We start from the raw sequence: 27,998 nt of genomic DNA, 5'->3' as shown, positions 1-27,998 counted from the left end.
GCAACCATTTTTGTCGTAAATATTCTAATTTCTTTGCAGATAGCTGTTGCTTGTGCAACCTTATAGGCCTATATGTTTAAAAGTATCCCCTTAATTTATTGACACGGATAAATGCTAGATAAAATTTGTGTATATTTTAAATTTTCAGGATAGGTCAGAAATTTGGCTACTTAACAGTGAGTAGATTTTGGTAATGGTCCATTAAAAATTAGTGGTTAAATGTTAATTAATAAATTGTCTTGGCAGATGTCTGCACTTTTGAGTGTTTTCGTAGTCTTTTTTAATAATATAAGTAGAGCATCAACGAAAACAAGACGATTTGCTTCAGCAATTCATTTTATTCGGTTTTTGCCTAATAATCCTGATGTTAACACTGTTCGTAGAAGTTTGATATCAAAGTCTATGCGTGGAAATTAAGACTCTTAACTATGAATGAATTGTGTTCGATGCGGCAGATATGCGACACATTTAACACAATATTGCTTTTAGACACCAAAATGTGTTAACTGTGCTATGTGGCACTCTTTAAATGCATCCGTTTGGCTCCTGGGACGCTCTTTCTCTGACTGCCTTTGCGAATTGCTCGAACTGACTAAAGTCACTAAGACCATACGCCAGGTCAGACCCCCTCCCAGTGATAATCTCGAGTTCGCAGGCGCGAGCGTTGTCAATGCCCATAGCAAAAACCTGTACCCCTTCCATTGCCCTCAGTTTATCGGCCTCTTCTGCCAGCTGACTGCACCCTATGTTACAACGGCCGTCGGTGATGACGAAGACGTGAGTGGCAGTGTCCGGGTTGTTAAGGCGGCTGACTCCTTGGCCAAGAACTCTGGTCCTAGTGTGACGCAGTGCCTCGGCCGTGGCGGTGGCGGCCTCGTGGCGATGACGCAAGGCAATGATTTTACGGTTAAGTTGGTCAACGCCAGCGTGACTCTCGGTGAATGGGATTGCCGTCTCAACCTGGCTTCCGAACAGCACCAAGGCTATCTGTTTCTCTCCGCCCAGGCCCCTGCCCATTGTGGTAGGACAGAAGGAGCTGGTTAGAAGAGCCACGCCCTCCTTGGCTTGCTCGAAGGCCGCGTTGGATATGCTGCCTGACGTGTCCAACACAAACACGATATCGCGGTTAGCATGAGGTCCGATGCTGCCTGTCTGGCGCCTGGGCGAGCTTGCCGCAGGACTGCCGCCTGACCCGTACCCCATCCCGCCACCTGGCACGGGCGTTCCAAATCCAAATCCAAATGGAAGTGTTGTAGGCACTGTAGGCTGCGGGTCGCTGTCGTAGATACAGGAGTCTGCAAAGCTGGTACCTGCTACAGCTCTAGGTCCTGAAACCCCAATCCCCCGACCCCCTCCTCCCCCACCTCCACCACCTCCCAACGCTCCCGCAAATTGACTGACAGCGCTGGCTAGTCCCGCTGAGCCTGAAATATGATATATATGTAATATTAATCACTGATTAATATGTAAAGTGATACACACTATGAATAAGCATTCATTTTCATCAGATTGAATGGGTTTATTATTTTTTAGCATCGACCAAAAAATAAATAAATAAATTAAAAAAAAAATAAAAATAAAGATTAGGCACCACGACGATTCCGTAAAACTACTGACTTAAATCGAAAGTAGGCGGTACGAAAAGCAATCTCCACTGATAAGGTCTATAGAAAGGCCAAATCAACCTACCAATTTGGGTCACCTGCCTTCTATGTCGAAGTTTGGATACTTTTGATACTATTTCATCTCTAGCTTCGTCAAGGTTTAGGGCAGCGAAGCCACTGAAAATGAAAGTTTTTTATCACCATTTGATCGAGAGAATATATAAAAAAAACGCGCGCGCTTTGTTGCGCACTATACACGTACTCTGTATATAGATAAGTAGATACATGTATGCTAAAATTGCATTAAAATCGGTGCCACACACCCAATCATGCAAACGAGAGATTTTACACAAGTGGTGAACAAACACTACACTTACATTTTAGGAAAAAAAAACTACTGGATATGGATATTTTAAAAAATCTAAAGAGATTTTAAAACAATTTTTTTTTGAAATTCGTGATAGATAGTCGTTATATAACTTAAAGTCCTCCGTTTAAAAACATCATGACTTCAAATGTTTGAAAGGCAAATCTTCGAAATTCCAAATTAATCGAGGCTTAATGGATAAGTCTAGGCATTCGTTGTATAAGGTCGTATACGGTAGTGTCTGCTTATGGCGTGATGACATTTTGTGGATAACCCCCCGTTTCAACTTTTTAAAATAACAGTTAAAAAATTTAACGCATGTCGACGAAAATTCTTATAGCATGGACAGACAATATTGTTAATAATGCGAGCACAAAAAAGTAATTTCTCCCCTTGACGTAATATTAATCTTTGCTTAAGGTGCTGGCTAATTTCTGTACAATTAAAACTAAAGATAACTTAAACTTATGGCGGTTAACACCCTATACTGATACCACTTGGCTACAGCAATTGGAACGGACACGTGCATCCATGCATCTTTACGATCATTCTGGATTTAAATGTTTCTTTAAACAGGGATTTTGATTTCCATACCAAAAATAATAATGATATAAATATAATAAAATGCGCTTTGCGTTAAAAAAATAAAGGAGAGAAAAATTGTTACAAGCGGTTTCTTTAATACAAACGGGCACACAGCGGGAATGCTGCTCTTTTAAAGACGTGATTCCGTGGACACAACAAACAAACTCCATCACAGAGTACATAGAAACTTACCCCGCGACGAAAACACAGAATACAATTCTACGTAACATTTTCGCTCTCTTGATACAGGTGCTATCATGCCGATCAAAGAAAGCTTCCGCACCTTATATTTATATCTCTACGTGACAGGCCTGTTTTGGTTGCATGCGATAACAGCTAAATCTCCGGGTTATGCTATTGCGTCTTAATCGTGTGTTGAATAAAAATTATAACCAAAACACGTTACAATCTAGGCACAATGTAGCTCTCAATTCACCGGTGTCATTCCGGGATAGGACGGAGAAAAGAGGGGGGGGCACAAAATAATTCATCTGTAAAATATCAGTAGCAGTTGTCCTCGAGATTTGGGTTTAACTTCTCATCCAGGGATCGTTTGCTCAGTTATGTAATTAAAAATATTGCCAAGTATTTTTGAATATCGCCTATAACGGACCTGACTTGAAGAGATGTGTGAATATTTAGATGTTTGCATACAGCTGGCTACAAAAATTTCGATCGGTAAGATAATTCATGCTAACTCTAAAAGTGTAACTGTTTTTTTAATATGTTGGTATTGATGTGAAGCTATGGACTTTGTAAGTTGCGGAAGTTTTCCAAGTGTTTGATCGTCTAACTAAAACAAAGTATAGTGAATTAAAGACTCAATACACAACATACCAGCAACTTCAAAAAGGGGGGTGGGGGTCTGACAAAGTAGAATTTTTTTTATCCTCTTAGTTGACCCAACCTTTGAAATGACATAAAACCTAGACCAAAATGACGGTTCTTTCAACGGGACAGCTCCCCCTCGGGCCAACGGGCATGAAATAGTATAACAAATATATCAACGCTGCAAAAAAAAAAGAAAAAAAAACTAGAGACGAATTGATCCTGGTACCCTACTCGTGTTTATCCTTTTTCTGTCAGAAGTCAACCGCAGAACAAGGAAGAGTGTCTGAGGATTGATGGGGAGACAGAACAAAGGGCGACCTGGAGGCAGACTCGGTGTCCGGGATAGGCAACTAGTCAATAAATAAGTCAAAAACACTACTGTATTAAGATGCAGCCATCCCTTTAAGAAGGGACCCAACGTATGCAGTGAAGGTTAGATCGGTTAACGTTATATTATGACCCGTTCAATTAACAATGAATAACACCCGTAGACGCACATAGGCGCGCACACACACAAACACTTACACACACACTCTCTCTCTCTTTCACTCTCTCTCTCTCTCTCTCTCTCTCTCACACACACACACACACACGCGCTTGAGCCGTGCCACGCAGCAGTGTCCGCTCTACAATTTATAGTCGTTCAGCGTCGCATTAATCAGATAATACATGGGGTATTCCGCTTAAGGCTGTCATACTTCAAGGAAACAATACACAGGATTCTATTGTCTCCTAAGTCTTCGTGTATGTTTCTGTTTACATAATTGACGGCTTACATTAAAACTTCTGGTTCAAAATAACATCATTCACGCAAAGAGCAAAGAGCAAATGCAAGGAACGCATGCTAACTTTCATTTCACACCCTACCCCCGAATTTCCGAGTTCCCTGTATATTCACTACGTTATTATCAACATGCCTCTGCCAGTAAGTTTCCCACTATTCTCTGAAACTCAGGGTACCTTCCATGGTGCTAAAGCCAAATATAAGAATATAAAAAAAATATTGTATGATGGTCGGTAGGCACAAGAAGAAAATTTAGGACTTAACGCTTGGTCTCTTTTAATTCAAATTTGCTATTCTTATTTTGTCTGCGGATACCGTTCATACTCAAAATTATCGTTAATTGGAGAATTATAGGGTCAGATAATATACATTTAAATTCGCTATTTATATTTCGTCTACGGATGCCGTTCATTCTCGAAATTATAGCTAATTGGAGAATGATAGGGTGAAATAATGTAAATCCTGCATCTATGAATAACAAATTTATTTTAAAAAGTTAATTACGTGCAGTATTTTGCTCATCAGTCAAATTTAGTCATCCGAGTCTACTTATCTCAAAACTCTGACCTTGTGCTGATTTAAAGTGTAAACTCGGGTGTAAACAGTTTCGGTTATGAAATACAGGACACAGACAGTTGCTTTTCTCTGATAAACCCATCTTATTCATTGCCCTCTACCAGGGCCGCAGTTATTATTCTGTGGACATTTTTGCTGATAATGCAGAAATTAAATATCCTTTTAACCAGAGACATATCTGTTAATATCTAGTGAAAAATCAATCTGTGGCCTTGGTATAGGGTACGTTGTCATACTCATGCAAGCCAAGCTCTCATTGTGTCAGTTGCGCTCTCTGATGTACATTTGCCAACCTTGGCCCACATTAATAGTTAAAATGATAAAACATGGCCCAGTGGGCTCAAGAGTGTGACTTTTCTACCTTTTTGGGAAGCGTGTGTGTGTGGAAAGGCTGATTTTTTTTTTTTTTTTTTTTTTGATAAGGACATTTATCTATCGATAAAAAGGAGTGTAAACAGCTCAGATGACGCGATTTGACATTCTGTAAGCAACATTCTGATAACATTCTGTAGCAAAAAAAAAAAGTAAACAGCACAAACTACGTGTGGTGACATAGATATCGTAATCTGTGAGTGAAGAATGCTCATGTTGATGGATGAGTTGTGTTTTAAAACTTAATTTCTATGTGAAAATAAACATTTACAAACTTATTTCAGATTTAACTGTGGATGCCATCTTTTTTTAACGAAAAAGAAAATTGAAATGTCTGCAAATTCAACTTAATTCTGTGTAATGTGTTACATGTTCCAATACTTCCAGGTATATCACCCCATGCACTTTAATTCCAGTGCTGTTAATTTTATTTACTGTTAAAACGCTTTAAATCCTCTGATTTACCTCTAAGTGTTTTAAGGCAACTAAAAATCCTATAGAAAAAATATGATGAGGATATTACCGGACAGCCCGTAGCATTCTTTTTGGGAATATTGAAGCCCTTATTTTGTTTTGTATTGTGGGGTGTTTCCCTGGAATCCACCACAACCCCCCCCACTTCGCCCCTACATTCTTCTCCGGGTATTATATAAAGTTACCAATGAAAGTTCATTTAGTTAAACGATCAAATATGTGGTAAATAGGGTTAAACCCAATTTTAGGGTATTTACTAGTAGGTTAGCAGGTTGAAACAACATGTGGAGTGGCTCCCACGTGTAAGCAGATGCCGCAAACGTGATGGGGACATTATAAGCTGTACAGATATAGAAGCCTTAAGCTTCTTGTGACACATAAAGACTCATACTATTAGGGCACGTTCAGATAAAACAATCGTACTAACTGGATCAATCCTACTCTGTGGGAGATTCTCCCTAAGTGCAATCACATTAATCTCTTTTGTTGTCAGACACGTGTACACCTCCTCGATTAGCTATAGTGGGCAATAAACTAAAACTAGCTAGGACCTCAAGGAGGCGTGTCAGACAGAAGCTGATTGCACTGAATGCACTTTAGCGAGAATCCCTGGCAGACTTGAATCGATCCAGCTGGTGCGATGTTTGAACGAGGTCTTAAATACCGCACCATCTATTTCACTGGGGCAGAGTTTGGGCACACAATCCGAGTTTCAGTCTATGTTATACAGTTCAATTTCTGCACGGCTCACAATGTTTCGTGTAATTTGTATCGCTTTCTTTGTGGTCAGGTAAGTCTTAGATCTTAGATACCCCTGAAATTTTTGATCGGTTATAATTCGTTCATATTGTTTGGGGCGAAACACGCCAAAATTTCCAAATAAAGTAAGAAATTTAATGATTGCAGCTTACAGATTTTTATTCAAAGAATAATTAAAGATTTTCGTTCAGAGAATAACTTCTTACAAGGCCTTTACCACAAAATCAATTTCACTATAATAATAATTGGTAACGCCTTACTAACGCGATCTTAAATTTGTGGAAGAACATTATCACAGGATTTGAAATTCTCAAACTGACAACTGTTTGTGGATTTCTATTTAAACGTGATTCAGTTATTAGCCAAGTTGTACTGCGCAGATCTGGATACTTGTACAGATGAAAGTAAATAAAGGCAAGTTGCATTTTTGTTTTCAGCGCTTTTGCCCTAGAAAATGACGACGTCTTGAGAGATCGTTTGGTGGAGAACGTGTCCAGAGCAAGGAGAGTAGTATGTAACACAGGTATAACAGTGTGTGTGTGTGTGTGTGTGTGTGTGTGAGAGAGAGAGAGAGAGAGAGTGATTGCGCTCTAGCGTCTAAATGCACCTGTTTTTAGCTGTAGTTGAATATATGCATAAGTTTGTTTGGCAGGTAGGGAAAGGTAGCCAAAGTAGCCGTTCATCTATGCGTGCGCGCATGTGGTATTTTCTTCTGAAATTCGTAAAAAAATATTAGATGAAGTATATGAAAGTATTAGCAGATCATGGACAGTGTCTTAATTGCTGCCGTGTTTTGTTTCCAGCAACCTTGCCAGGAGGAGTGAACGCTGCCGCCAGCAAGTTTGCCGCAGTCCTTGGCAAACGACAGGTGGGCTGCGTCGGCACGACCGGCACGGGCACGTCTGCAGGGTCCAGCTGGGCAGACTCCTGCGTCTACGGTAGCGGTGGCGGTATTATCAAACCTATATACCCGGGCATCCCCACAAACCCGCTGATCCCAAACAGCATGACCAACTCATTCACCGGCATACTGGGAAAGCGGGGTGCCGATCCTTCACCATTTAAAAACAAGCCAAAACGCGACTACGTTTTCGTCCTTGACACCTCAGGCAGCGTCTCTATGGATTCCTTTGAACGGGCAAAAGAGGGCGTGGCCATCCTGACCAAGTCATTCTGTCCTGTCACCATGGGAAACGGCATGGAGGAGAAGCAGGTGGCCGTCGTCTTGTTCGGCAATACTGTCGAGACGGCCATTCCGTTCTCCACGAGCCACGATGGCACGGACGCGTTGAACAGCAAGATCATCGCGCTGAACCACCGCAGGGGTTCTGCCACAGCCACAGCGGAAGCCTTGAGACACGTGCGTCAGCGCGTTCTTGGCCAACCAGGGAGCAGGTTGAACGACACGGACGCCTCAACCCACGTGATTGTCATCACGGACGGTCGGTGTAACCGCGGCTGCCAGTCTCTGGCTGATGAGGCTGACAAGCTGAGGAAGATGGGACCAAACGGCGTCCAACTCTTCGCCCTCGGCGTCGACAACGCACGTGCGTGCGAGCTGGAGATCATCACAGGGAAAGGCTCGGACATGGCCTTCGGCCTGAACGACTTCACGGAGTTTGAGAAGTTTGCTACCGCCGTGCGTGATCAGGCCGAGAACCAGAACAGTGGCTGCATCTAGGCTATTACCGGGGTCTTAGAAAGATGCATTGATCATTTTTGCACAGACTGAAAATTGGCTAGCATTATATCACTGTATGAATATTTTTGAGAAAAGCCTGCGGTTCTAAATAAATAGGATGATAAAAAAGGCAATATGCGCTTGTCTATATGGATTGATATATTCGCTGACTCTCTCTCTCTAGCTCTCTCTCTCTCTCTCTCTCTCTCTCTCACACACACACACTAATAATAATAATAATAATAATAATAATAATAATGATAATAATGTAAAAAGCAGCAATGAAAGTAATTATTTGACTATCATCGATGAAAATGTGCTTTTAAGACACTGCAGTTCACCGAGAGTGTAGCAGAGTCTTAGACAGAGTTCCCATACTTAGAACGATCCATCTGGATCGACCTTACTCCCTGGGGGTTCACGCTAAATTGCTATCAGCTCAAGTGGCTTAACTTTCTGTCACGCCTACCGAATCAGCTAGGGTAAAGATAATTTACCCCCTAACAGTTTTACTAGGCGTGACAGACATTTAAGCCGGTAGATAGATAGGGCCAAAAATCTGTGGGAATGGTCTCTAATAGGGAAATATTACTGTGACCTTCACTATACACTTTTATATTTCATTCCAAATCCCAACATAACAACAGTAAGTTTCCACTGAATGAAAGGGGTTTTAAATGTTTTGTAAAAACTCCCTGGCCTGGGAAGACACGTGGCGGTAGTCTTCAGGTCTCTCGTGACTCGTCTTCCGGCTCCAGACAGTTCTATATAGAAACCGCCGACGGGGATGAAGTGATTATTATTTAGCAGAAAACGCTGTATGCACATGAATTTCCGAAGTCAGAGGCGGATTGAACAATATAGAAATATTTTGGAAGGTATCAGCTTGAGCACATGTTATTGCAAACTGTGCAAATGATTCCAAAACAGACGAGTGGCAACTAGTAGAGTCTACGCAGGTACCCGGCGAGGTAATTAGGCCGACAACTGACTGAGGCAAGCTGGTTGTGTTTAATGAAACTATGCAAATTGTTACTTGTGAATTTGCAGCGTTTGTCTAGCGGGTTGATATTTAAAACTAATAACTTTGGCCATTGATGTTGTTGCTGTACGCAAATGTTGTATAGATAATCTTTAAGATTTTGTTAAGGGAGTGGTATCTGCGAGTGGTTTTCTATTCCAGCTCCCCCCCCCCCCCTTACACACGCGCACACACACACGTGGGATCATATTGATTTTCTGTCGTGTTTTATTTACAGGTTACTATGTAAACATTAAAAGACGTAACAAAAACAGAATAAGAAAACCATGGCAGCCTCAGTGTCAGTGGACCTTGGCAAACTGGTGTCCATCACTCAGACCCTGGAGAACATCTTCCACCAGTCATTTGGTCCCAATGCCCTGCTGACCACAGTGCTGACATCTACTGGGAAAGTGATGGTGACCAGTGATGGGGCCAGTATACTGACCTCCCTACAGCTGGACCACCCTGTGGCCCGTATGGTGTGTAGCAGTGCCCTAGCACACCATTGTTTCACTGGGGATGGCACTAAGACATTTATCTTCATGGTGGCTGAGGCCCTCAGGTCAACCCTGAGGAGGGCAAAGAAAGTAAAGAATGGTTGTAGTGGTAGCGAGAAACCTCATATTAGTCAGTTTGTAATAGAAGTGACTCAGGCTCTTGGATACATAGTATCAGACATCTTACCAAACTGTGTATTTCCTCAGTTAGAAAGGTATGCCACTGCCACTAAATTAACAGGAGACATGACAGAGACAACACACGAAATGACATTAAAAGTTCTGCAGACCTCTATGTTGGGAAAAGCTCCTCTTGAAGTGTCATCACATTTTAGCCACCTTTTGAGTAAATTCATATCTTCCATAGGAAATTCACATAATGTTCTAGACAAAGTACTGTACCTCATTGACAATTTCCCGACAGTCACCATGGAAATATCCAATGACAATTACTCATGCTCACAAATCATCCCAGGTGTCCTACTTCCAAAGAAATCTGTTACTCTCATTGACTCTCTCCTTCAAACCTCAAATATTAAGTTTATTTTGCTAGAGTGCTCTCTTGAAGGAGATCAGGATGAGCAGACTGACCTGCCCCCTGGTGTGCTTCAAGTTTCGGGATACCATGGTTTTCAGCAGGCATTGCAATGGAAAGAGCAGACAGTGAGGAGGATTCTTCAACACTATGCCAACTCAGGAGTTCAGTTGATCATTACTTCATGGGCTGTCTCGGAGCTGGTGATGTCCATCTGCCGCGCGGTTGGAATGGCTGCCATCGGAGCTATACCCCTGGAGGATATGGAAAGACTAGCAGCAGCAGCTGATGTGATCATGGTTCATGAAACACATTATGTCTTGTCAGAGGAAAATATAGCAACGATCAAAAGTTTAAAAGATGTTGTCTGTGGGGGCCAGAATTTCATGCAGTTGGAATTAAAGACGGTGTCTGCAGTAGCGTGCGCTGACACTCTTGTTATATGTGGCCCCACACCTGGTCTAAGCAGACAGTATTCTAACATGGTGCTAAATGGGTTGAAATGTCTACGCATGTGGCTGCAACCACTCAACTTTTCTCACACAGCTGAAGAGAATATGAACAGAAAGAGAAAGTATGATTGCACAAGTGAGGATCAATTAGATTCAACAGAGGCGTTGGTGCAGAATGCGGCAGTTGAACATTTGCACAAAAAGTTTAAAGGAATGCAACTGGCGTGTGACCACAAACAGCTTAGTGATCCAGACTTACCTGATGTTCTCTCAGATTCAAGTTTGTTGGAAACTAAATTAGCTTCTTTTGGCTCAGCTAAGCACCACCTAGCTGCCCTGTCCATGCCACCAGGTGGCAGCATAGAGTTTATCATACACAGCAGCTTGGAAAATGCCAAGTGTTGCTATTCAGATCCAGGTATTCAGACTGCTTGTCAAATAATCCAAGATGCAGTGCTCTCTGTCCCACAGAAGATCCATGAGAATTCTTATCTTTCGGCCTCAGGTAGACATGCCTTCATTCAAGCTAAGTTGGAAGCCCTGGATAAGGTATCCGTGGGTAAGATACCTTGTATTCACTACCAGACTGGAGCTGTGTGGACAGACAGTGAAGGCTGTGAGCCAGTGGCCAGTAAGATGGTGCTTCTCTGTCATGTCATCGAGCTGCTCCAACAGCTCTTAAGACTGGATGCCATTGTTTCTGTTAAATTGTGAAACAACAGGCCCTTAGGCAGGCAGTGGAGGGGTTGAAAGAACTGCCCTTTTTGTCAGGAAAAGGTCGGTTCTTCGTAAATTTACTAAATTTTGATCTAGGTACACAAAGGTTTCATTGCCAAAGGCCCACTTTTTCTGAAAAAAAAACCCTTTTGAATTCCTGGCTACAGGCCTGAACAATATGTGTCTTTTTAATTTCTTCTTTGGGGAAGGCTTGATGGTGATGACACACATGTTTAAGAGATGAACATTAACTCACACAACGATCCAAAATGAATTAGATGAAGCCACCATATTCCTGACTGTTACATTGCAAAATAAACCATACGTTCCACATCTGGTGGAAACCTTGAGAGAGCTCAGAAAGAAGGAAAAAAAATGAAATAACATTTTGTTCGGTACATTTTATTTATGCAGTGCTAGTTACACTTTTTCCAGGAAAAATAAATAACTCATTTATGTACATTCTAAAACGAGTTCCTGTCCATAACAATGTATTAACTTAAAGACAGTACGTTACATTTTTGATGTAGAAATAAATAATGTATTCTGAAAATAGTCACTCATAACTGTACACATTCACTTAAACAAAAACAAACAAAACTTACTGACCACCTATAAGGTAATTTTTTATAATTCTTACCAGCATCTGAGTACACATTCTTTGTCTGGAATACATTTAATGGACTATGCTCTTTAAAACAACAGGCGTGTCACTGTGATACACCATACAAGTATCAATCCCATTTTAAACTCAAAAACAAGTAACTAATTACCAAACAACATCACCCACACATGTAACAGTAAACAACCATGTGTATTTTAATAACTGTCTATTAAAATAGTCTACTCAGGCCCGTAGCCAGGGGAGGGTTGAGGGGGGGGTTAGAAAGAACCACCCTTTTTGCTGGGAAAAGGTCCACTTTGGGTAAAATTTGATATATGTACTTGAGGATTTTCTGGTAAAAGTTCCACTTTTTCAGAAATGAATCCCCCCTCTGAAATTGCTGGCTACGGGCCTGCTACTGATGCCAAACTTTTGCGTTGATTTATGTTGCCTCAAACTTTGCTTTTCTGTGCATCCTTCACTAGCTGCCTGTTTAATTGCTGCAGTTGTTTTATGGATAATATCTTTGCACAAGTCAGTCTTGACGTAAAGCATCTTTTGATATGGTCATATAACATAGTCTTGAAATGAACAAACTAACATACCTTTTAAAATAACATATGCCAAACTACAAAGTGTGCATCTTGTACACTGCTCCCAAACTCTGATGGGAAAAGTACCTGTGACTCTTATTGTAACTCTACCTTATTATATTTGCTCGTAGGCCGAATTAAAACTGGTCTAACTTTAACCCAAAATAGACTAATGTCAAGAGAATGTCTCACATGAATTTTAACTTCTTAGGTACAATGGCAGTCAAAATCTGATTAACTTGTTTGCTGATGTCACTAAGGTCCATCATGGATCAAGTTGGAGCCACTGTGAACACGTCTAGATTTTGTTGCTAATTGGTCCCTTTTTTTACCTCTACTATAATAATGTCTTAATGTCCCTGAACATGAAACTGTCAGTAATTTATTTTTATAACATACTTAACTTGCATATCAGCAAAAAAACTTATTTGAAGAAAAAAATATATATAATGGCCTTTTGCCATAAAAGATCTTAAATTTGTCACTGTGATTATGAGAAAATATGTAAATGATTTTGACATGCATCTAGCAATTATTTGGCTTTGCAATTACTTATTAAATTTTAATTCCCAAAAACAACCTTTTGTTAATCATACTAAAAAAGAATGAAGAACTGGGAAAGAACATTACATGCAAGTAACTAAATAATATGAATCTTCAAAGTATCAAAAAAGAAAAAAAAATTGAGGCAATTATGAAAGTACATAAATATCTCATGTCATAATTCATCTTTTTACTTAAGAAAAGGCAGGTACTAGGGCACCAATATTAATTACAGATAATTTTATGATTATGTTGATCATCTATTTTCATATTCTAATTTCATATTATTCACTTTCAGTCAGACATCAGAAAAATTCTGAATTCAGCATCATTGTACATTCATGAGCAAAATATTTTATAACACTTCTTTTTCTAGATAAAATTAATTTCATTCACACATAACAAAGTCATGGCAAATTTATATCTCACTTGTAAACTAGCTTAATCGATAAATTTGCTTAAATCCTTCAAAGGAAGGGTTCAGGAAGTAATGAAGCAAATCCTTTTTAATGTCATGGCAGCAAAGAGATCAGACAAACAAACTTAATATCTCTTATGTTGTAGTGCTGCTTTTTTTCTGTCTGCTATTAGGCCTAAAAACTGTTGCATATTACAATTCAAATGATTAGACAGTGGTTAAACTCCATAATCACAGTCAGGGCTTTTCCTAGGATTGGGGGTGCAGGCCGTCAAAAATTACCATCTGTAATTTCCTACAAAATTTCAGGGAGTCCAAGTATGCCTAAAGCTGTCATATTTCCAACAAATCCATAAGCTGTCCAGCCATCTTTGAAAACATAGGCCATCTGGTGATTCTGGCGGCCGTCCAAATGACAGCTGGATGGTTTGCTGGGAAAACCATTCCCCACAGCAGAAGATGGGACATATCTCAATTGTGGTTAAATTTTTAACTAAAATACAACATGAATTATCCATGTTCTAATATCAACCAAGCACAGAAACTATAAATCTTCATACCCAAGACATAGTCAGTTCAATATCACACAATAAACCAGCAACACAGGTGATACAATTCATCAGAAAAAAATGTTAAAACAGTTCCTTGTGACTTAAAAGACCAAATATCTTTTTTATTTTATTATCTTAAGACCATGAACAAGCTTTTTTCATGGGAGAATTGTTGTTTCTTTGAATATTCCCACTGCCATTTGACACACTTAATATAGTGGCTCTCCATCCTAAAGCCTGAAACCAATTTCATTTCTTTTTCTTGTCACTCTGACACACCCTAAAACACAAATATAGTTCATCTAAAACAGAAGATCCTGTTCATCCTCCAGATAGGCCCTCATAGCTTTCTGACACTCAGGGCTGGACCAGCGTTCCTGCAGCATGTTACACTCACTCTCATTGGTGTATTCTAGTTTAGCACGGCGGTGGCTGTGGATCAAAAGTTTCGAAGCTTCCAAAGCCTGGAAATATTCGTAACAGTTATACAATGGATGTTTTCAGAAAATCTGAAAATGTTATTCAAATTCAAATCATTCATCTTGTTAAATTAACAGTGTGATCTTTGATGGTTATGGTGTTCATAAAATAAACTCCTCACTATAATTTTCATTCACAACTAAAAGGGAAGAATTTGGTGACCATGTTAATATCCCAAAATACAATATCTACTGGTCCTTGTTTAGCCAACTTAGAATCTGAGTCAACTATATCGGGTTACACACAGATAAAAGTTTCAAAACAGCCCAAATTATTTATATAGCCAACTATGTAAGTGTAGCTGTCTAAACTAAATTTTCAAAAACCTAAATCCTTTTCTTAATAGAGCATAGGTCCTAGTACAAAGTGTGCCTCAAGTTTGGTACCTTTGCTGAATATGTTGCCATGTTCTCCACCCTGGGGATCACCTCCTGCATCATGGAAGTGGGCCAGAATACCTGGGACACAAGACCTATCTGGTACGCCTCAATGGCAGTCAGTTTACGCCCAGCGAGAAGAAGCTCATTGGCCTGAAATAACACAGATATTAGTAATAAGCTTTATTAAAGAGTAAATGGAAATATTACTCCTCCCCCCCCTTTCCCCAGATAAGTCCCTAAGAGAAGAGATCCTGTGCATTTCAAGAATTTTCCAACCCAGAAACAGCAGTTTAGAGAATCTTCTATGCAACTTTCTGGCATGCCTTGAATACAGTAATGGTTTCAAATGCTCCTTTAAATACTACAAAATTCTGTAATATTAAAACTATCCTTAGTAGCAGAAATTAATTGCTGCATAGCACAAACTTTCAACAATCAGCATTTATCTTATTACGTAACTCTCTTTTCACTGCCCCTAAGTTGTTTCATACAGTTTAGGGCAATATAATAAATCCAGTATGTTTGAATTAAGAAAGTACCTACAGTAGTTCTCAACAGCCCTTTATGAAGTTACACCTTAGCTTCCAGCATCCACCCTTTTAACTTACCATAGCCGTTCCCATCACATTGGGAAAAGTGAAGGAAGAGCAACCCTCAGGTGTTTGAGCAAGGCGGCCATATGGGGCATAGAAGGAGGCTTTGTCGCTGGCATATACTATATCACACAGTGGCAGGATGGCCATACCCAGTCCTACTGCTGGGCCATTCACTGCCGCCACTATGGGTTTAGGGAAGGCAACCATTGCATTGATAAACTCCCTGAATTGTAAAGATAAAGAAATGTTCTGATTTAATATTCTTGGATATTGCTTTCATATACAAACATATTTCATCATAAATCAATTCTATACTTTATTGGCACAAAAAGGGAAAAATCAACATAACCCCAATAACCTTCGATTATTAGATCACATTTATTAATGATAAATCTTTGAATGCTGAGCAAACCTCTTGCACACTGCACCTAAACATATTAAACATACTACCCCCTAACAAGTTGTGTACTGGCTCAGATACAAGTCTCAAGGGCGGTTGCAGAGATATTTTCTGAGTCTTCCAAATTATCTTTGTTGTTCCATTATCCATATTTGACTGTCTTCTGACAAAAAAAAAAAAAAAAAAAAATCCCATCAATGTAACTTGAAAAATTCTGACTGTCTTTCAGAAGACCCAGAAGACAGCCTCCATCCGCCCCTGATTAATTCCACTTCACGTCAATGTTTCATTTATTCATCATGATGTTTACCTTATGGCTTCTGCCATTTTCCTAGCACTGATTCTTTTATCATTGGTCAGAAGGTAGGGTAGGTCTACGCCAGAGGAGAAAATGTTTCCAGACCCACTCAGCATGACCAGGCCACTGTCATCAAACTTGGCATTGTACAAAGCCTGTTTGAGTTCTTCAAATACCTGCAATGGCCTCATTTTGTTTTTATTCAGTCTTGCAACAATAAATAAACAATAAATAAATACTAAAAAGCTTCAGATTATCAAATATAAAAACTTAGTGTCATAAATCAATAATGGATTCTTTTGCTAACTATACACAAGAGCATTGACACCTGAGATAAAACATTTATCAGGATCAAAGTACAACAACATAATCATAAAAATATACAGGACGTAATAAAGTACCTGAGGATTAAGAGCATTTCTTGCTGGAGTGTTTGTGAAAAGCCAGATCTGTGTGTAACCTAAGCACTTTTTCACAACTATTTCCTTATATTTGTATGCGCACTCGCTTTGCCGCACGCTGAGACGACGCACATCTCCCACCCCTTCTTCTGAGTCTGAATCACTGTCTGAGTCCGTACACCTCTTTTTAAGACTCCTATTATTGGAGAACTTCTTAGGAAGTGAGGCAAGAAAAGCCTTGTAGGACGCAGTCGAGGGGCTACTGGAGAACACTGGGATAACTGGGATCTTGGGGAAGTCCGACAAAAAGTGATGGGTCTGAGCAGAGCCTGGACTCACAGGTCGGAAACTGGTAGGTGTATTTGACCTTGACCTTGCTATCCTCGGAGACGTTGGAGGTGTTCTATACAAGCTGGCCCCACTACCAGGATGTATAGGAGTAGGCAGGCGGGGTGTGAGACGTCCTGATCCCTGAGGTGGTGTCCCATATGGAGTGATGGGTTCTGAAATTATAATAAACATTCTGAATGCCAAGTTTCATCCAATGTTTTTTATAAATACTATACAAAATTAAATAAAATTCAGCATTCAATATAATTATTTCATATTTTTTTAACAAACAATTCTTTTACACATTTTCCTGCCTTAATAATGTATGTGGTTACAGTTAAAACTGAAAATGTAAGCTGCCAACTGAGACTATTACTGCTGAGAAAATTATTTTCTGGAAACTCTCAACTATATCAGTCATTGCTGCCAATTCTACACATTAGTACCTATTCCACTCAATTTTGACTGTAGAATCAGTTCCCCTTTCTTTCAGCTGTAATGACATTCTGGACAGACAACATACTAATCTTCTAATTTGTCTTTGGTTAAAATCAAACTACACAGACGCCTTTCAGTAACTCGTTACTGTGAAACTGGTGTCCCTGCTTGACACATTGATAATATTACAGCATGCAAATCCACATGTATGAACACACACACACACACACACACACACACACTACCAATACCTTGCTTAATACCGTTCTTCCCCCGCCAGCTGTCCAGAAGAGAAATCCTCCTCTTCGGCGACCCGCTTGACACACTGGATGTGCTCTTGAATGAGATCTCTGGATCAATTACCATGTGATCAGCTATAGTACCAGTCTGACCAATCACAGGCTTGCTCTCATGCCCTGTCTCACCATCCTCAAGCTTTAGTTTTTTGCAAACTCTGCCATTCAAGATGCTTTTTCCAGAACGCAGAACCTTCTCTGGAGATTTTTTGGCATATTTGGCACTCTTATTTATAATGTCATAAATTCTTTGCTCTTCACTCTTTGGTTCATAGGCTGTCTTTTTGGCCTTCTCCATCTGCTGCTTAAGAGAGGCACTTGACGTATTTGTCTTTTTCCCATTCTTGGAACCTTTCTTTTGGTTCCCACTTTTAGCCTCCATTTTTGACTTGAGATCTACACTGAGAGAGTACCTCACGGAGTCATCATCACTGTCAGAATCAAATGTGTTGTTCACTGTCCTAGACTTCTTCTTGCCATGTGAAGAATGCCCCTTGGCCTTGTCTGGTACCTTGGCCCCAGTTTTCTTTGAGGAATTGCCCTGGGATGCCTTATTTTTCACTTTTAAGTAATCATTTTTTATCATAATTTTACAGGTGTTAGAAAGTTTTTTACCACCAGATTTCATTCCACTTTCAGAGTGTTTCACGCCATGTAACGGCTGTTTTTTTCTCTTGGTGTCAGACTGAGCTTTCTGTTGTATGAGAGCAGCAGCCATTCTGTCGTTATATGCCTCGACTCTGTCCATGCAATTACCAAGGTTTGACACTGGCTCCCAAGTATCCCAGCTACTGTCGAAGCCTTTCCAACTCACCAAGTACTCGATCCTGCCTTTGCTGGTCGTCCTACGAGCTAGAATCTGTTCTACCTGTAAAATATAACATTGCTAGTAAAGAACATATCCAAAATCTGTATCAAGTAAAATATAACATTACAAGTGAATTTCACATCAAAGCTCTGCATCTAGTACAGTATACTTCTTTTGCTGTTTGTCCTGGAAACCGAAAATTATTCTACATATAAAATATACCTAAATTTAGAGTATGTAATGCATTTTATCCTGTTGGATCAATTTATCAGATGTCTTTGATCCTTTACTTCATTATATATATATATATATATATGCCAAGCGTAGGTCTGACATTTCTGTGAATCATTCGCAGTAGGATGTGTCATGGCCAATTATGTCTTGTGTAACTGGGAATTTGCCTAATCAGGCCTCATAAGTGATAATTGTCATTAATTTGGATTTGTGCTCCCAAATCTGAGGCTTGAGTTAGCAAATGCCTACTTGGTATATAAGGCCTAATAATTCTGCCTAATGAAATATACTACATAGCTATTAAACAAATGTAGGCTTTAAGTTTTGCCTGAGGTTGCTCCCTTATAAAAAATTAGCCAAATGCTAACCATATTCTGATTTACTTAGGTTAAAGAATATGCAAAACATTTTCCATTTTAATTGATTTACTTCAGTTTTTCAATGTGAACAAAATCATCAAGAAGTTTGATTATCCTTCACTGATTACAGACTGTTTTGATGGTAGTCATACCAGCTAGGATACATTCTAAAAATAAAGTATCATAGCGCAGGGTGAACTTTTGCTTCAAGTACACTCACAGCACAAGACTGCATCACTCAAATTTGAAGCACAATACAAACAAACTACCCATAATATTCTGGACAGTAAATAAAAAATGTTACAAAAGAATACAACTGACCAATTTCCCCACAATTTCACCTAGTATATTTAAAATAGTAATGCTGCCTATTTATTTATCTAACAGTAAATCAAATTTAACCTTTTGTAATATCAAATTGCAATTACTACATCACGTTGTCAAATAATATCACAATTCACAATAAGATTTCCTTACACTCGTAGAAATAGGTAGTAAAGAAGAATAAGAAATAATAATAATTGATCAACACAAAAATCATGAAATTATTGATGAGATGAACAAGTGCCTTCACGGTTCAAAAATTCTGTTTCTTGCCTAATTCCCTACCCCATTTCTCATTAATCAAACATCTTTAAAACATTTACAAAATGGCTATTTAAGATTAAAATTAATCATCCTGAAAAATAGATAGCATACCACCTGGATTTCGAAAGATATAATTTTCAAAAGATATTTATAATTATAAGGCCCTGGGCAAATGTATACAAGATCTTTCTACTTCATTATTGTCTTATAATGATGGACAAAAAGTGTACACAGGCAAAACATCAATGCCAGACTGCATGGCTGTATATAACTTATATAGCATTTGATCAATTTAATTTTCCAATGTTCCCAGTGGTCATTATTTTTTTCTCTCTTCCTTTGACTACTATTGGCAAGAGTCTATCTATAAAACAACACAGGAGAAAAAGAAAGATTACTATCAAAGAAAAAACAAATACAAAAAAGAAAAAATGGTAATCTACATGCATTAAATTTTTTTTTCAAGATTTTCTAGTTTTCTGATGTGAAATACTAGTTCTAGGTTTGAAAATGTGGAAATGTTTTGTGAGGATGCCATATTATTCTAACACTTGGATTACAAATATAACTCAACTGTCTATCCCTTTCCATATGCTTCAGTTTTTTAATAGAACTTATTCCCCATACACATAGAAGTGCATGATCATGCTATTCATATTGTACATGCTTGAATTTCTGTTTTATTATACATGTACACTGTTCCTTGGCAAAATGTGAGAAATATGTCAAAAAAATTTATTTTGTAACCCAAGCATTAAAACAGAATGTGGCTCAAGCAGCATGTCCAGTCTTACCCTGGCTTCACACTGCTATTCCTGTAAAACAAAGAAATTGAGATGAAATAGCAAATTACCCCCACAAGCTGACAAATATTTGACATGAAACAAAATGCCCTGATACTTTTGCTTTCAACAAAACATGTACCAGTATGTTGTTATTTTGAGCTGTGAAAAGTAATTAAAAAAATTAGCTTAAACAGGAATGCTCAGAAAATATTCATCTCTTTGGAATTTATAGATGATATTTGCCTTTGCACTGGAATTTTCATATGAACGTGCGCTAGGTGCAAACACTTTATCGACTTTATCATGCCGATCAGCAATCTAAACAGATGAATCACACAACATCCTTTAATTCTTTGAAGCCTTTCAACAGAACACTTTTCTCTTTTAAATATAATTGGTTGCATGTCATATACACAACAAAAACACAATGACCATTTATATCTGAGTGTGTAATAACTAAAATGTATTTGCAAAAGCGCTAAAACGAAATTTTCTTGGACAAGCGTATGCGCATGTAAATATCGCACATTATCAGCCATTATGGGTATTTACAAAGTAAAAAAAAACAAAAAAACTTATAAAATATTAATCTCTACACCAATATATATTTCAATAATTACTCATAACGAGAAAAAATTGAAAAATACCTGTTGACACACAGAAAATGAAAATAGAGAAAAGGGTCTAGACTGCACTACTACTTTAGCCGCAAGTCTTTTGCGCCTTTCCCAAAGAACTTTAAAAAAGTCATTTATAAAGGATCCAAATTAAAGTAATTAGGAATTCTACGTATATCATCTATAACTGCGTCAATTGCCACATAGAAACAGCCCGCATATCCTGCGGCATCGCATGTGAAACATAACGGATTGTGAAACCACTTGCCAACAAGCGCAAAGTGAAATCGATCTATAACGATCAAATGTAGGTCAGATTCCATCGCCGGAAATGATTTCGCCCATATCTGGTAAAATTTGAATCATCAGCAAAAGATTTTACATACACATATGCATGAGAGTACCATAATAAAACTGAGATATACATTGCCTATTATCTATTGCGCAAAATATGATTTTGGGAAGATTTTTTACTCACCTCGTAGACCTCAGAGTCCGCCATTTCCACCGGAAATCATTGTTGCGGCTGCGCAGTGCCCCAGAAATGGCTGGTTCATCATTACGAGTTTTACTACGGGCAAGGTGTTTGGATACTAAATGGTGTGTTGCAGTATCGACTGAAAAATTTGCTGATATATTTTGTTTTTTTGTAGTTTTCAATATCAACTCTTAGATATATGTTTTTTAATTTCCCCCAAATCCAAGTTTCGCACTGATTTGCAGCTTGCACTCAAAAACAACGTAGACACTTCTGTCCATATATCCAACTGAGATTTTACGATTATAACCTTGTTTGTAGTAGGAAGAAATACGCACAACTGCCCACGCACTAGTACAGGGTGAGAAAAAAGGGGTAGGTGAGCACAGGCTCTACCCCATTTTCAGAGATCTCCCCCTGTGATTATCTGATATCTACAGTACTGTTACTAATCATATACTCTTAACAGCGTCATTGTGGCCTTTGGCCCTTCTAAGACACCCCTTATAAATTCAACCCTTATGAATTCAGGACTGAATTAAAGAGAAAGGAGACTGTAAGTTTGTTTTTTTCTCCAAGTCGGTGTTAATTTGATTATGCATGTTCCAGCTTGCATTCTCTAGGTAATTCCAACCAGTCTTTCCATAAAATAATTTATTTGGAAAAAGGAAAGAGGTTGAATTTCCAGATTCTCTAGCTGTGAAAGGGGACAGGCAAAGAATAAGATGATTTGGGTTTTTCTTATTAATTAGTGTTATTTTTTCTAATGTGAGCAGATTAAGGCATATCTAAACCTTCACTGTTGACTTCAGAATTTACCATTGAAAAAAATATCAGCTGATGGTCTGAATTAGGCACATGGAACAGGGGTGGATCCAGAGATATTTTCTGACAGTCTTCCAAATTATTTTTGTTAATCCATCCTCCATTTTTGACCGTCTTCCGACAGAAAATATTAAATACCCGTCAATGTAAACTTTAAAATCTGACCGTCTTCCGGAAGACCCAGAAGATGGCCTAAATCCGCCCCTGTGGAACCTGTTTGGATAATCTAAGAAAGGCTTGCTGAAAAACAAATGCTTTCACATTGAAAATTTGACAGTAATTCTGCTTATAGTGAATGACTTTCTTGTTAACTGTTAACCTATCCACAGGTATGCTGTTCAGCCGCAGACAGCAATCCGCACCTTCTTCTGCAGTGGACGTAGAATGGGCCTCGATGAAGATTTTGTCAGTGCTAAAGAACGTCTAAATGCCTTGAAGGAAGACCCAGGAAATGAAGTCAAGTTACAGATCTATGCACTCTTCAAACAGGTCTGTTGACTTCTCCATATTAAAACTTTCAACAGCACTGGGAAAGTAACTGTAGGTGTCTGTCTATTTCATTTGGCAAAATGTTGGATAATTTAATAATAAAACTATGAATGTTCCTTTGCTCCATGATCAATAAATATATATTGGAGCACAGAAATATTCGTAGTTATATTGGGTTATTAATGCTGTGAGCTTTTAGGGGTTGTTGTAAATTCAACTTGTATTAAAATAAGCTACTTCTATATAGTTTTAAGATTAAGTTAAAAAATAAACTACAGTGATATGGATATTTCATCTCAATTTGGAACTGGAAAAAATGGAGAATGATTGAGTCTTAATAAGAAGCTGAATTTATAAAATGGTAAAATGACATATTTTCCAGGCAACTGTTGGCAAATGTAACACACCCAAACCAGGAATGATGGACTTTGTGGGAAAATACAAGTGGGAGGCTTGGAATACTTTAGGAGACATGTCTCAGGTACTCCCACATCTGACATGATTATATAGCAAGATACAGGCTTCCTAAATGAAAATTGCCGTTTACTAACACTACCCGCAGATATTTTATCACTAACGCCCATGGCATATTAACCACTCAACCCATGAATTAACCAACACACTGCAAAAGTATTTACCACAACCATGAAAAGATGGAGTCAACACCATTAACCCACTTTTCCCTATATGTTTTGCCCTAGGATGAAGCCAAGAGCAAGTACATAGAGGTGGTGCAGGGACTAGCAGCAGCAGAGGGCGACACTTCCCCCCAGGTTGCTGACACTGAATCTGCAGGGACAGCGAAGTACAAGGAATTGACAGTACACAGAGATGGGAAGATGTTTGTAATAACTCTTAATAGACCTAAAAAGAAGAATGCTATTAATTATCAGGTGAGGAAAGAGAGAGAGAGAGAGAGAATATATTGTAACCAAATACTCTGTATTAGAGTACAACAGTGTAGAGTAGACTGTGTAAAGAAGAAATGTTGAATGGTAGAATATTGACAAATTTAATATCAGCATAATGTAAGCAATCTTTAACCTTTTATATTAAAGAAATTTAAAAACAAGTATTTTAAACTCTGGCATTGAATTGATGTATTTGTTTACTGATAAATAATGTGGTTGATTAATTTTATCAAAGACTGACTGTAAAGGGGAGGGGCAGCAGAGGTCATGCTTGGTAATCTGCTTGGTAATGATTTATGGTTTTTGTAATAATGATGTTTTTCTTACAGATGTATGAAGAATGGGGCCTTGCCCTTGCAGAGGCTGCAGAATCTGATGCAACAATTGCAGTAGTCACAGGTACGAGGAGAACTTGCAGTGTTTAGCAAGTTTACCAATATGCAGTCAGTAACTAAAGGTTATTTTCACAAACTGGACTAAATAAGACAAGAGATAATTTGAAGGCAAATTCAGAATTAAAAATTTAAGTAGCTTAAATTCAGGATAGTGTATCAGGTAACAGTCTAATGTCCAGACCAGTTGAGTTTAAATTTTTATCTAAAATCCAATGTTACGCATTGACTGAAATCCATGTCACGCCTGACTGTTTTGTTACAGGGGCAGGAGACTACTACTGCAGTGGCAATGACCTCAGTAACTTTATGAACATACCACCAGATGGCATTGCTGCCATGGCAGAGGAAGGTGGGAGAATTCTCAAGTAAGCTGATACTGCAAAAACTCGAATTATAAAGAAAATTTCTTTTCTAAATTTCTCCCAATGATCTTATTTTTGTGATACCTGGAAAATGTTATTTAGAAATTTTCTCAGTTGCAGAATTTTTTTTCTCAAGAACATGCAGATTGAACTCAGGAAAGTTAACCTAAATTTTTGGATTGAAAACTGTTAATTTCTGGCAGCATTAAGAACAAAAAAAAAAAAAAAATGGAAGAACACGTGCAATTTATGAGTAGAAAGCATAATGTTATTTAAAATAACCAAAGCAAATCGTACAAAATTGCTTTTATTGCATATTTGCTTCACTAAATTTCAGGTTTACTTGTATCTGACACTGCTTTTATCTGATGGTTTGTTTCATTATAAATAAATAAGTAGAACACAATTTCTTTTTTCCAGGAAATTTGTATCAGCCTTTATTGATTTCCCGAAGCCTCTGTTGGCAGCAGTCAATGGGCCGGCAGTTGGAGTGTCTGTTACTGTGTTAGGACTGTTTGACATTGTCTATGCTACAGATACGGTAAGTAATGACATAATTTGTGTAGAGTGGCAGTCTTTGACATCAAGTATGCTACAGATACAGTAAGTAATGACATAATTTGTGTAGAGCGGCAGTCTTTGACATTGTGTACTATTCAGACAGAGTAAATAATGACATAGTTAACATGATGTCTGTTTTTGGCATTGTTCTGCTGATGGGTAAGTTGTGTCATAATGTTATAAGGTCTTTCTGGTACACTATTTTATGTAGATCAGGTGAGTTTTGCTTTGTGAAAATCTTTCTCATTTTTCTAAGACAGTGTGTGTGTGTGTGTGTGGAAAGAAGGAGATAGAGAGAGAGGAAGAAAGAGATGCCTATATGTTATTGCAAAGATTTCAATATATTTATTTTGTATGTATTTTTTGTATCTTCCAGGCAACGTTCCACACCCCCTTCTCTGCACTGGGGCAGTCTCCTGAAGGCTGCTCATCACTCACATTCCCCCAAATAATGGGTACTGCCAAGGTAAAGTGTAAGGGCACATTCAGAACAGATGATCTGCGGACTAACTGATCTGCTGATTTTATATAGCCGACCCCACTTCAAAAGCCATGTCGCTAATTTCCTGAAGGTCTCCCTGCCTCCACATGCATTGTCGTTGTAGGGGCCTAGCAATTAAACCTTGGAGCTGAGATTTAATCCATTTTATGGCATGTGTGGAGGCCGGGAGACCATCAGGGAATAAACGTCATTGCTTTTGAAGTGAGGTCGGCCATATTTAGTTGCTGGATTGGTTAGTCCATGGATTATCTGTTCTGAATGTGCTCTAACAGTCTGAGTCAAGCCTGAAGCTGGTTCACAACCAGACGATCTTTGACCAAACTTACTTGGTCCAGTTGATGTCACTAGCCAATCACATTGCTTAGCATTATATTTTATTCTTAACTGATGACAGTCTACAGGAGTAACTGTGAAATGTAGTAGTCTGTTGGTATCAGTTAGACTACTTCATGTCGAAGTTGGACTGGTTGGGAATATGACCCCTAGTGAATATGCATATTCCTACTGTAGTCTTGATGTACTGAAATTAAAGGGCACTGCATAATTCTGATAGATGTCAAAATTTCTATAAATTGGAACATTCCTATAGAGTGGTAACAACAAAATTTATTCTGTGCAGCAAAAGTCCTCAAGTGCTATATAGAAATACTATTTTGTGATGATAAAATTATGAATCTGAAAGTTTGATACTTTTGTCAATTGAAAAGATTTGTTGATTACTGTATTCAGGTGCCCATGTCTTTCATGAATCTCACATATTTAATAGAATGTCCATTTTGAAATATTTTGTTATGAAGATTAAAATCAAGATTAACTAAATACATTTTGCTGCCAGGTGTAAAAGCAGTCCAAATCAACATTTTAATTAGGTTACGAGGCATGTTTGATCCAATGTATTTTATTGAAATGACAATAAGATCTGTATTGTAAACTACTTTAAAAAGAAATATCTTGTTATTCCTTATGAGTAAAATTTCTTATTTATCCATGATGTTGCCATTGCCATTCAAATGTGTCACTGTTACAGGCCAATGAAATGCTGCTGTTCAACCGTAAGCTAACTGCCGCTGAAGCAATGGAACGAGGTCTGGTGACAGAGGTGTTTCCAGAGCATTCCTTCCAAACTGAGGTCTGGGCCAGACTCAGAGAGATGGCCAAGTTACCACCTGTGGTAAGACAAAGTAATTTTAATGTATTTGTAAGGTAGTTCATATTCATTGTATTTGAGGGCATCCAGAGCAGAGGACTAACAGATCCGCAGATCAAATATGCCCCCCCCCCCCCCTTTGAATGCTTGTTCCATAATCCCTGTGGGGAATCTATTGTGTTTAATCGGGAATCAAGCGGCAAGCTTTTTAGTGGGTCTCCATATTTGATCCATGGATCTGTTAGTCTGCTGTTCTGAATGAGCTCTTTGGCTTTAAGGCCCAGGATGTTACCCTGGGTTCAGTTGGTGTGAGAGAGATGACCATGTTACCACCTGTGGTAAAACAAAGTTGTTTAAGTGTATTATAGTTTAAATGAATTGTATTGTATTTGGCTTTAAAGTTCAGCATGTTGCCCAGTTCTGTTAGGGGTAGGGACTCATTGTGATGTTTCCAGCATAGGTTATGTGTGATGAAGACATAAAGCTGAACTGAGGAGTTCTTGCTGCAAATCTCCCTGAAATTTTTGGAAATGTGTGATGTTTTTGTGCATTTTATGAATGCATCTTCAGCATGTACATTGTATTTCATCAAATTTAACATGTTAATTTTTTAACTCTGTAATATGGAAGGGGTAGGTTCTCCTCACATACCCTTTTGTTAAGCAATCTTTTTACTGTAAAATTTTATTAAATCTATAATTAATTGATTCAGTAGTAATTAGATAACCTATTACAAAATCTCTTGGATATTTCTAAAACTGCCTCCTTGCCTCTAGCTACGTTCCTTCCATATTTCAGAGCCTGCGTACCTCCAAAGGACTGATTCGAGATGTAGACAGGGCTGCTTTGCACGCAACCAATCAGAGAGAGTGTGACTTACTGGTAGACAGGTGGCAGTCGGACGAGTGCATGAATGCCATTATGAACTTCTTTCAGCAGAAAGCAAAACTCTGAACAACAGCGCAATTAGTCTCTGTTTGGACTCAAATGGTAGATTGTGTTCTAACAACTACAGTTTTTGCGCAGGTTGAGAACTTATGTGAAAAATAATCAGTCACTTATTCTCCCTTGTGGCCTTACTTTATTACTGTATCAGTACAAGTATTTCAGGACATGTTCATATTTTTAATGCAAAGTATAAAACAGTTTATACATTCACATGATGATTGTTTTCATTGGCTGCAATATTTTAAAATCTTATGAGCATTATTTAATTATGCAGTTTTTTTGTATTTTTTGTCTTTAAGAAATATATAGTAAAGAGTTCCAATAAAAATGCACAAAATTGTCTTTTAACAATAAGAGATAGTTTACTTTTTAATTCCATTCCCCTGTATTATGGCTATGAAGT

At 38.4% G+C, this 27,998-nt stretch overlaps 5 protein-coding genes across 7 annotated transcripts; 3 read left to right on the top strand and 2 right to left on the bottom strand.

Moving 5' to 3' along the window:
- Positions 1 to 318: 318 nt before the first annotated feature.
- LOC106160448 (matrilin-1) lies at positions 319 to 2,913 on the bottom strand. Its single transcript, XM_013537069.2, has 3 exons — positions 2,749 to 2,913; positions 1,690 to 1,781; positions 319 to 1,424 (listed from the first exon to the last, which is right to left on the bottom strand). The coding sequence occupies exons 1-3, from the start codon at positions 2,784 to 2,786 to the stop codon at positions 526 to 528; spliced, it is 1,029 nt and encodes a 342-aa protein (XP_013392523.2). The 5' UTR covers positions 2,787 to 2,913; the 3' UTR covers positions 319 to 525.
- A 3,322-nt stretch (positions 2,914 to 6,235) lies between these two features.
- Positions 6,236 to 8,167, top strand: LOC106160452 (matrilin-3). The gene is made up of 3 exons (XM_013537073.2): positions 6,236 to 6,383; positions 6,790 to 6,875; positions 7,156 to 8,167. The coding sequence occupies exons 1-3, from the start codon at positions 6,313 to 6,315 to the stop codon at positions 8,031 to 8,033; spliced, it is 1,035 nt and encodes a 344-aa protein (XP_013392527.2). The 5' UTR covers positions 6,236 to 6,312; the 3' UTR covers positions 8,034 to 8,167.
- A 595-nt stretch (positions 8,168 to 8,762) lies between these two features.
- Positions 8,763 to 12,063, top strand: LOC106160450 (BBSome complex assembly protein BBS10-like). The gene is made up of 2 exons (XM_013537071.2): positions 8,763 to 9,004; positions 9,293 to 12,063. Exon 2 carries the CDS (start codon positions 9,342 to 9,344, stop codon positions 11,253 to 11,255), a length of 1,914 nt encoding a protein of 637 aa, XP_013392525.2. The 5' UTR covers positions 8,763 to 9,004; positions 9,293 to 9,341; the 3' UTR covers positions 11,256 to 12,063.
- LOC106169762 (uncharacterized) lies at positions 11,645 to 21,598 on the bottom strand. 2 transcript variants are annotated; one of them, XM_013549369.2, is made up of 8 exons: positions 21,456 to 21,492; positions 20,370 to 20,390; positions 17,542 to 18,454; positions 16,523 to 17,025; positions 16,134 to 16,297; positions 15,436 to 15,646; positions 14,834 to 14,977; positions 11,645 to 14,431 (listed from the first exon to the last, which is right to left on the bottom strand). In XM_013549369.2, the coding sequence occupies exons 3-8, from the start codon at positions 18,332 to 18,334 to the stop codon at positions 14,270 to 14,272; spliced, it is 1,977 nt and encodes a 658-aa protein (XP_013404823.2). In that variant the 5' UTR covers positions 18,335 to 18,454; positions 20,370 to 20,390; positions 21,456 to 21,492; the 3' UTR covers positions 11,645 to 14,269. The 2 variants fall into 2 exon arrangements, with proteins under 2 accessions (XP_013404823.2, XP_013404822.2); XM_013549368.2 differs by lacking the exon at positions 20,370 to 20,390 and having other exon boundaries at positions 21,456 to 21,598.
- On the top strand, positions 21,425 to 27,949 carry LOC106169764 (enoyl-CoA delta isomerase 2). 2 transcript variants are annotated; one of them, XM_013549370.3, is made up of 10 exons: positions 21,425 to 21,577; positions 22,610 to 22,769; positions 23,152 to 23,250; positions 23,471 to 23,662; positions 24,010 to 24,079; positions 24,338 to 24,440; positions 24,858 to 24,978; positions 25,375 to 25,464; positions 26,528 to 26,671; positions 27,446 to 27,949. In XM_013549370.3, exons 1-10 carry the CDS (start codon positions 21,429 to 21,431, stop codon positions 27,599 to 27,601), a joined length of 1,284 nt encoding a protein of 427 aa, XP_013404824.2. In that variant the 5' UTR covers positions 21,425 to 21,428; the 3' UTR covers positions 27,602 to 27,949. The 2 variants fall into 2 exon arrangements, with proteins under 2 accessions (XP_013404824.2, XP_013404825.2); XM_013549371.3 differs by lacking the exon at positions 21,425 to 21,577 and adding an exon at positions 21,780 to 22,011.
- Positions 27,950 to 27,998: the final 49 nt, after the last annotated feature.

Source organism: Lingula anatina, chromosome 4 (assembly GCF_051362555.1).
Source record: "Lingula anatina isolate TDL-2025a chromosome 4, LinAna3.0, whole genome shotgun sequence".
Classification (NCBI taxonomy): domain Eukaryota; kingdom Metazoa; phylum Brachiopoda; class Lingulata; order Lingulida; family Lingulidae; genus Lingula; species Lingula anatina.
The sequence above is the reverse complement of the archived record's forward strand: the minus strand, read 5'-3'. Positions and strand labels throughout refer to the sequence as shown.

Bases quoted from the DNA above. Each gene is read 5' to 3' on its own strand.
- LOC106160448 (XM_013537069.2), bottom strand. From the start codon at position 2,786: ATGTTACGTAGAATTGTATTCTGTGTTTTCGTCGCGGG. The intron at 1,782-2,748 runs GTAAGTTTCTAT...TTTCATTTTCAG, and splicing joins TTCTGTGTTTTCGTCGCGGG to TGGCTTCGCTGCCCTAAACC. The intron at 1,425-1,689 runs GTAGGTTGATTT...ATCATATTTCAG, and splicing joins AAGGCAGGTGACCCAAATTG to GCTCAGCGGGACTAGCCAGC.
- LOC106160452 (XM_013537073.2), top strand. From the start codon at position 6,313: ATGTTATACAGTTCAATTTCTGCACGGCTCACAATGTTTCGTGTAATT. The intron at 6,384-6,789 runs GTAAGTCTTAGA...TTTTGTTTTCAG, and splicing joins ATCGCTTTCTTTGTGGTCAG to CGCTTTTGCCCTAGAAAATG. The intron at 6,876-7,155 runs GTATAACAGTGT...TTTTGTTTCCAG, and splicing joins GAGAGTAGTATGTAACACAG to CAACCTTGCCAGGAGGAGTG.
- LOC106160450 (XM_013537071.2), top strand. From the start codon at position 9,342: ATGGCAGCCTCAGTGTCAGTGGACCTTGGCAAACTGGTGTCCATCACT.
- LOC106169764 (XM_013549370.3), top strand. From the start codon at position 21,429: ATGATTTTGGGAAGATTTTTTACTCACCTCGTAGACCTCAGAGTCCGC. The intron at 22,770-23,151 runs GTCTGTTGACTT...CATATTTTCCAG, and splicing joins TCTATGCACTCTTCAAACAG to GCAACTGTTGGCAAATGTAA. The intron at 24,080-24,337 runs GTACGAGGAGAA...GTTTTGTTACAG, and splicing joins AACAATTGCAGTAGTCACAG to GGGCAGGAGACTACTACTGC.
- LOC106169762 (XM_013549368.2), bottom strand. From the start codon at position 21,479: ATGGCGGACTCTGAGGTCTACGAG. The intron at 14,978-15,435 runs GTAAGTTAAAAG...GTGTTATTTCAG, and splicing joins ATGTGATGGGAACGGCTATG to GCCAATGAGCTTCTTCTCGC. The intron at 14,432-14,833 runs GTACCAAACTTG...GAATATTTCCAG, and splicing joins TGGCAACATATTCAGCAAAG to GCTTTGGAAGCTTCGAAACT.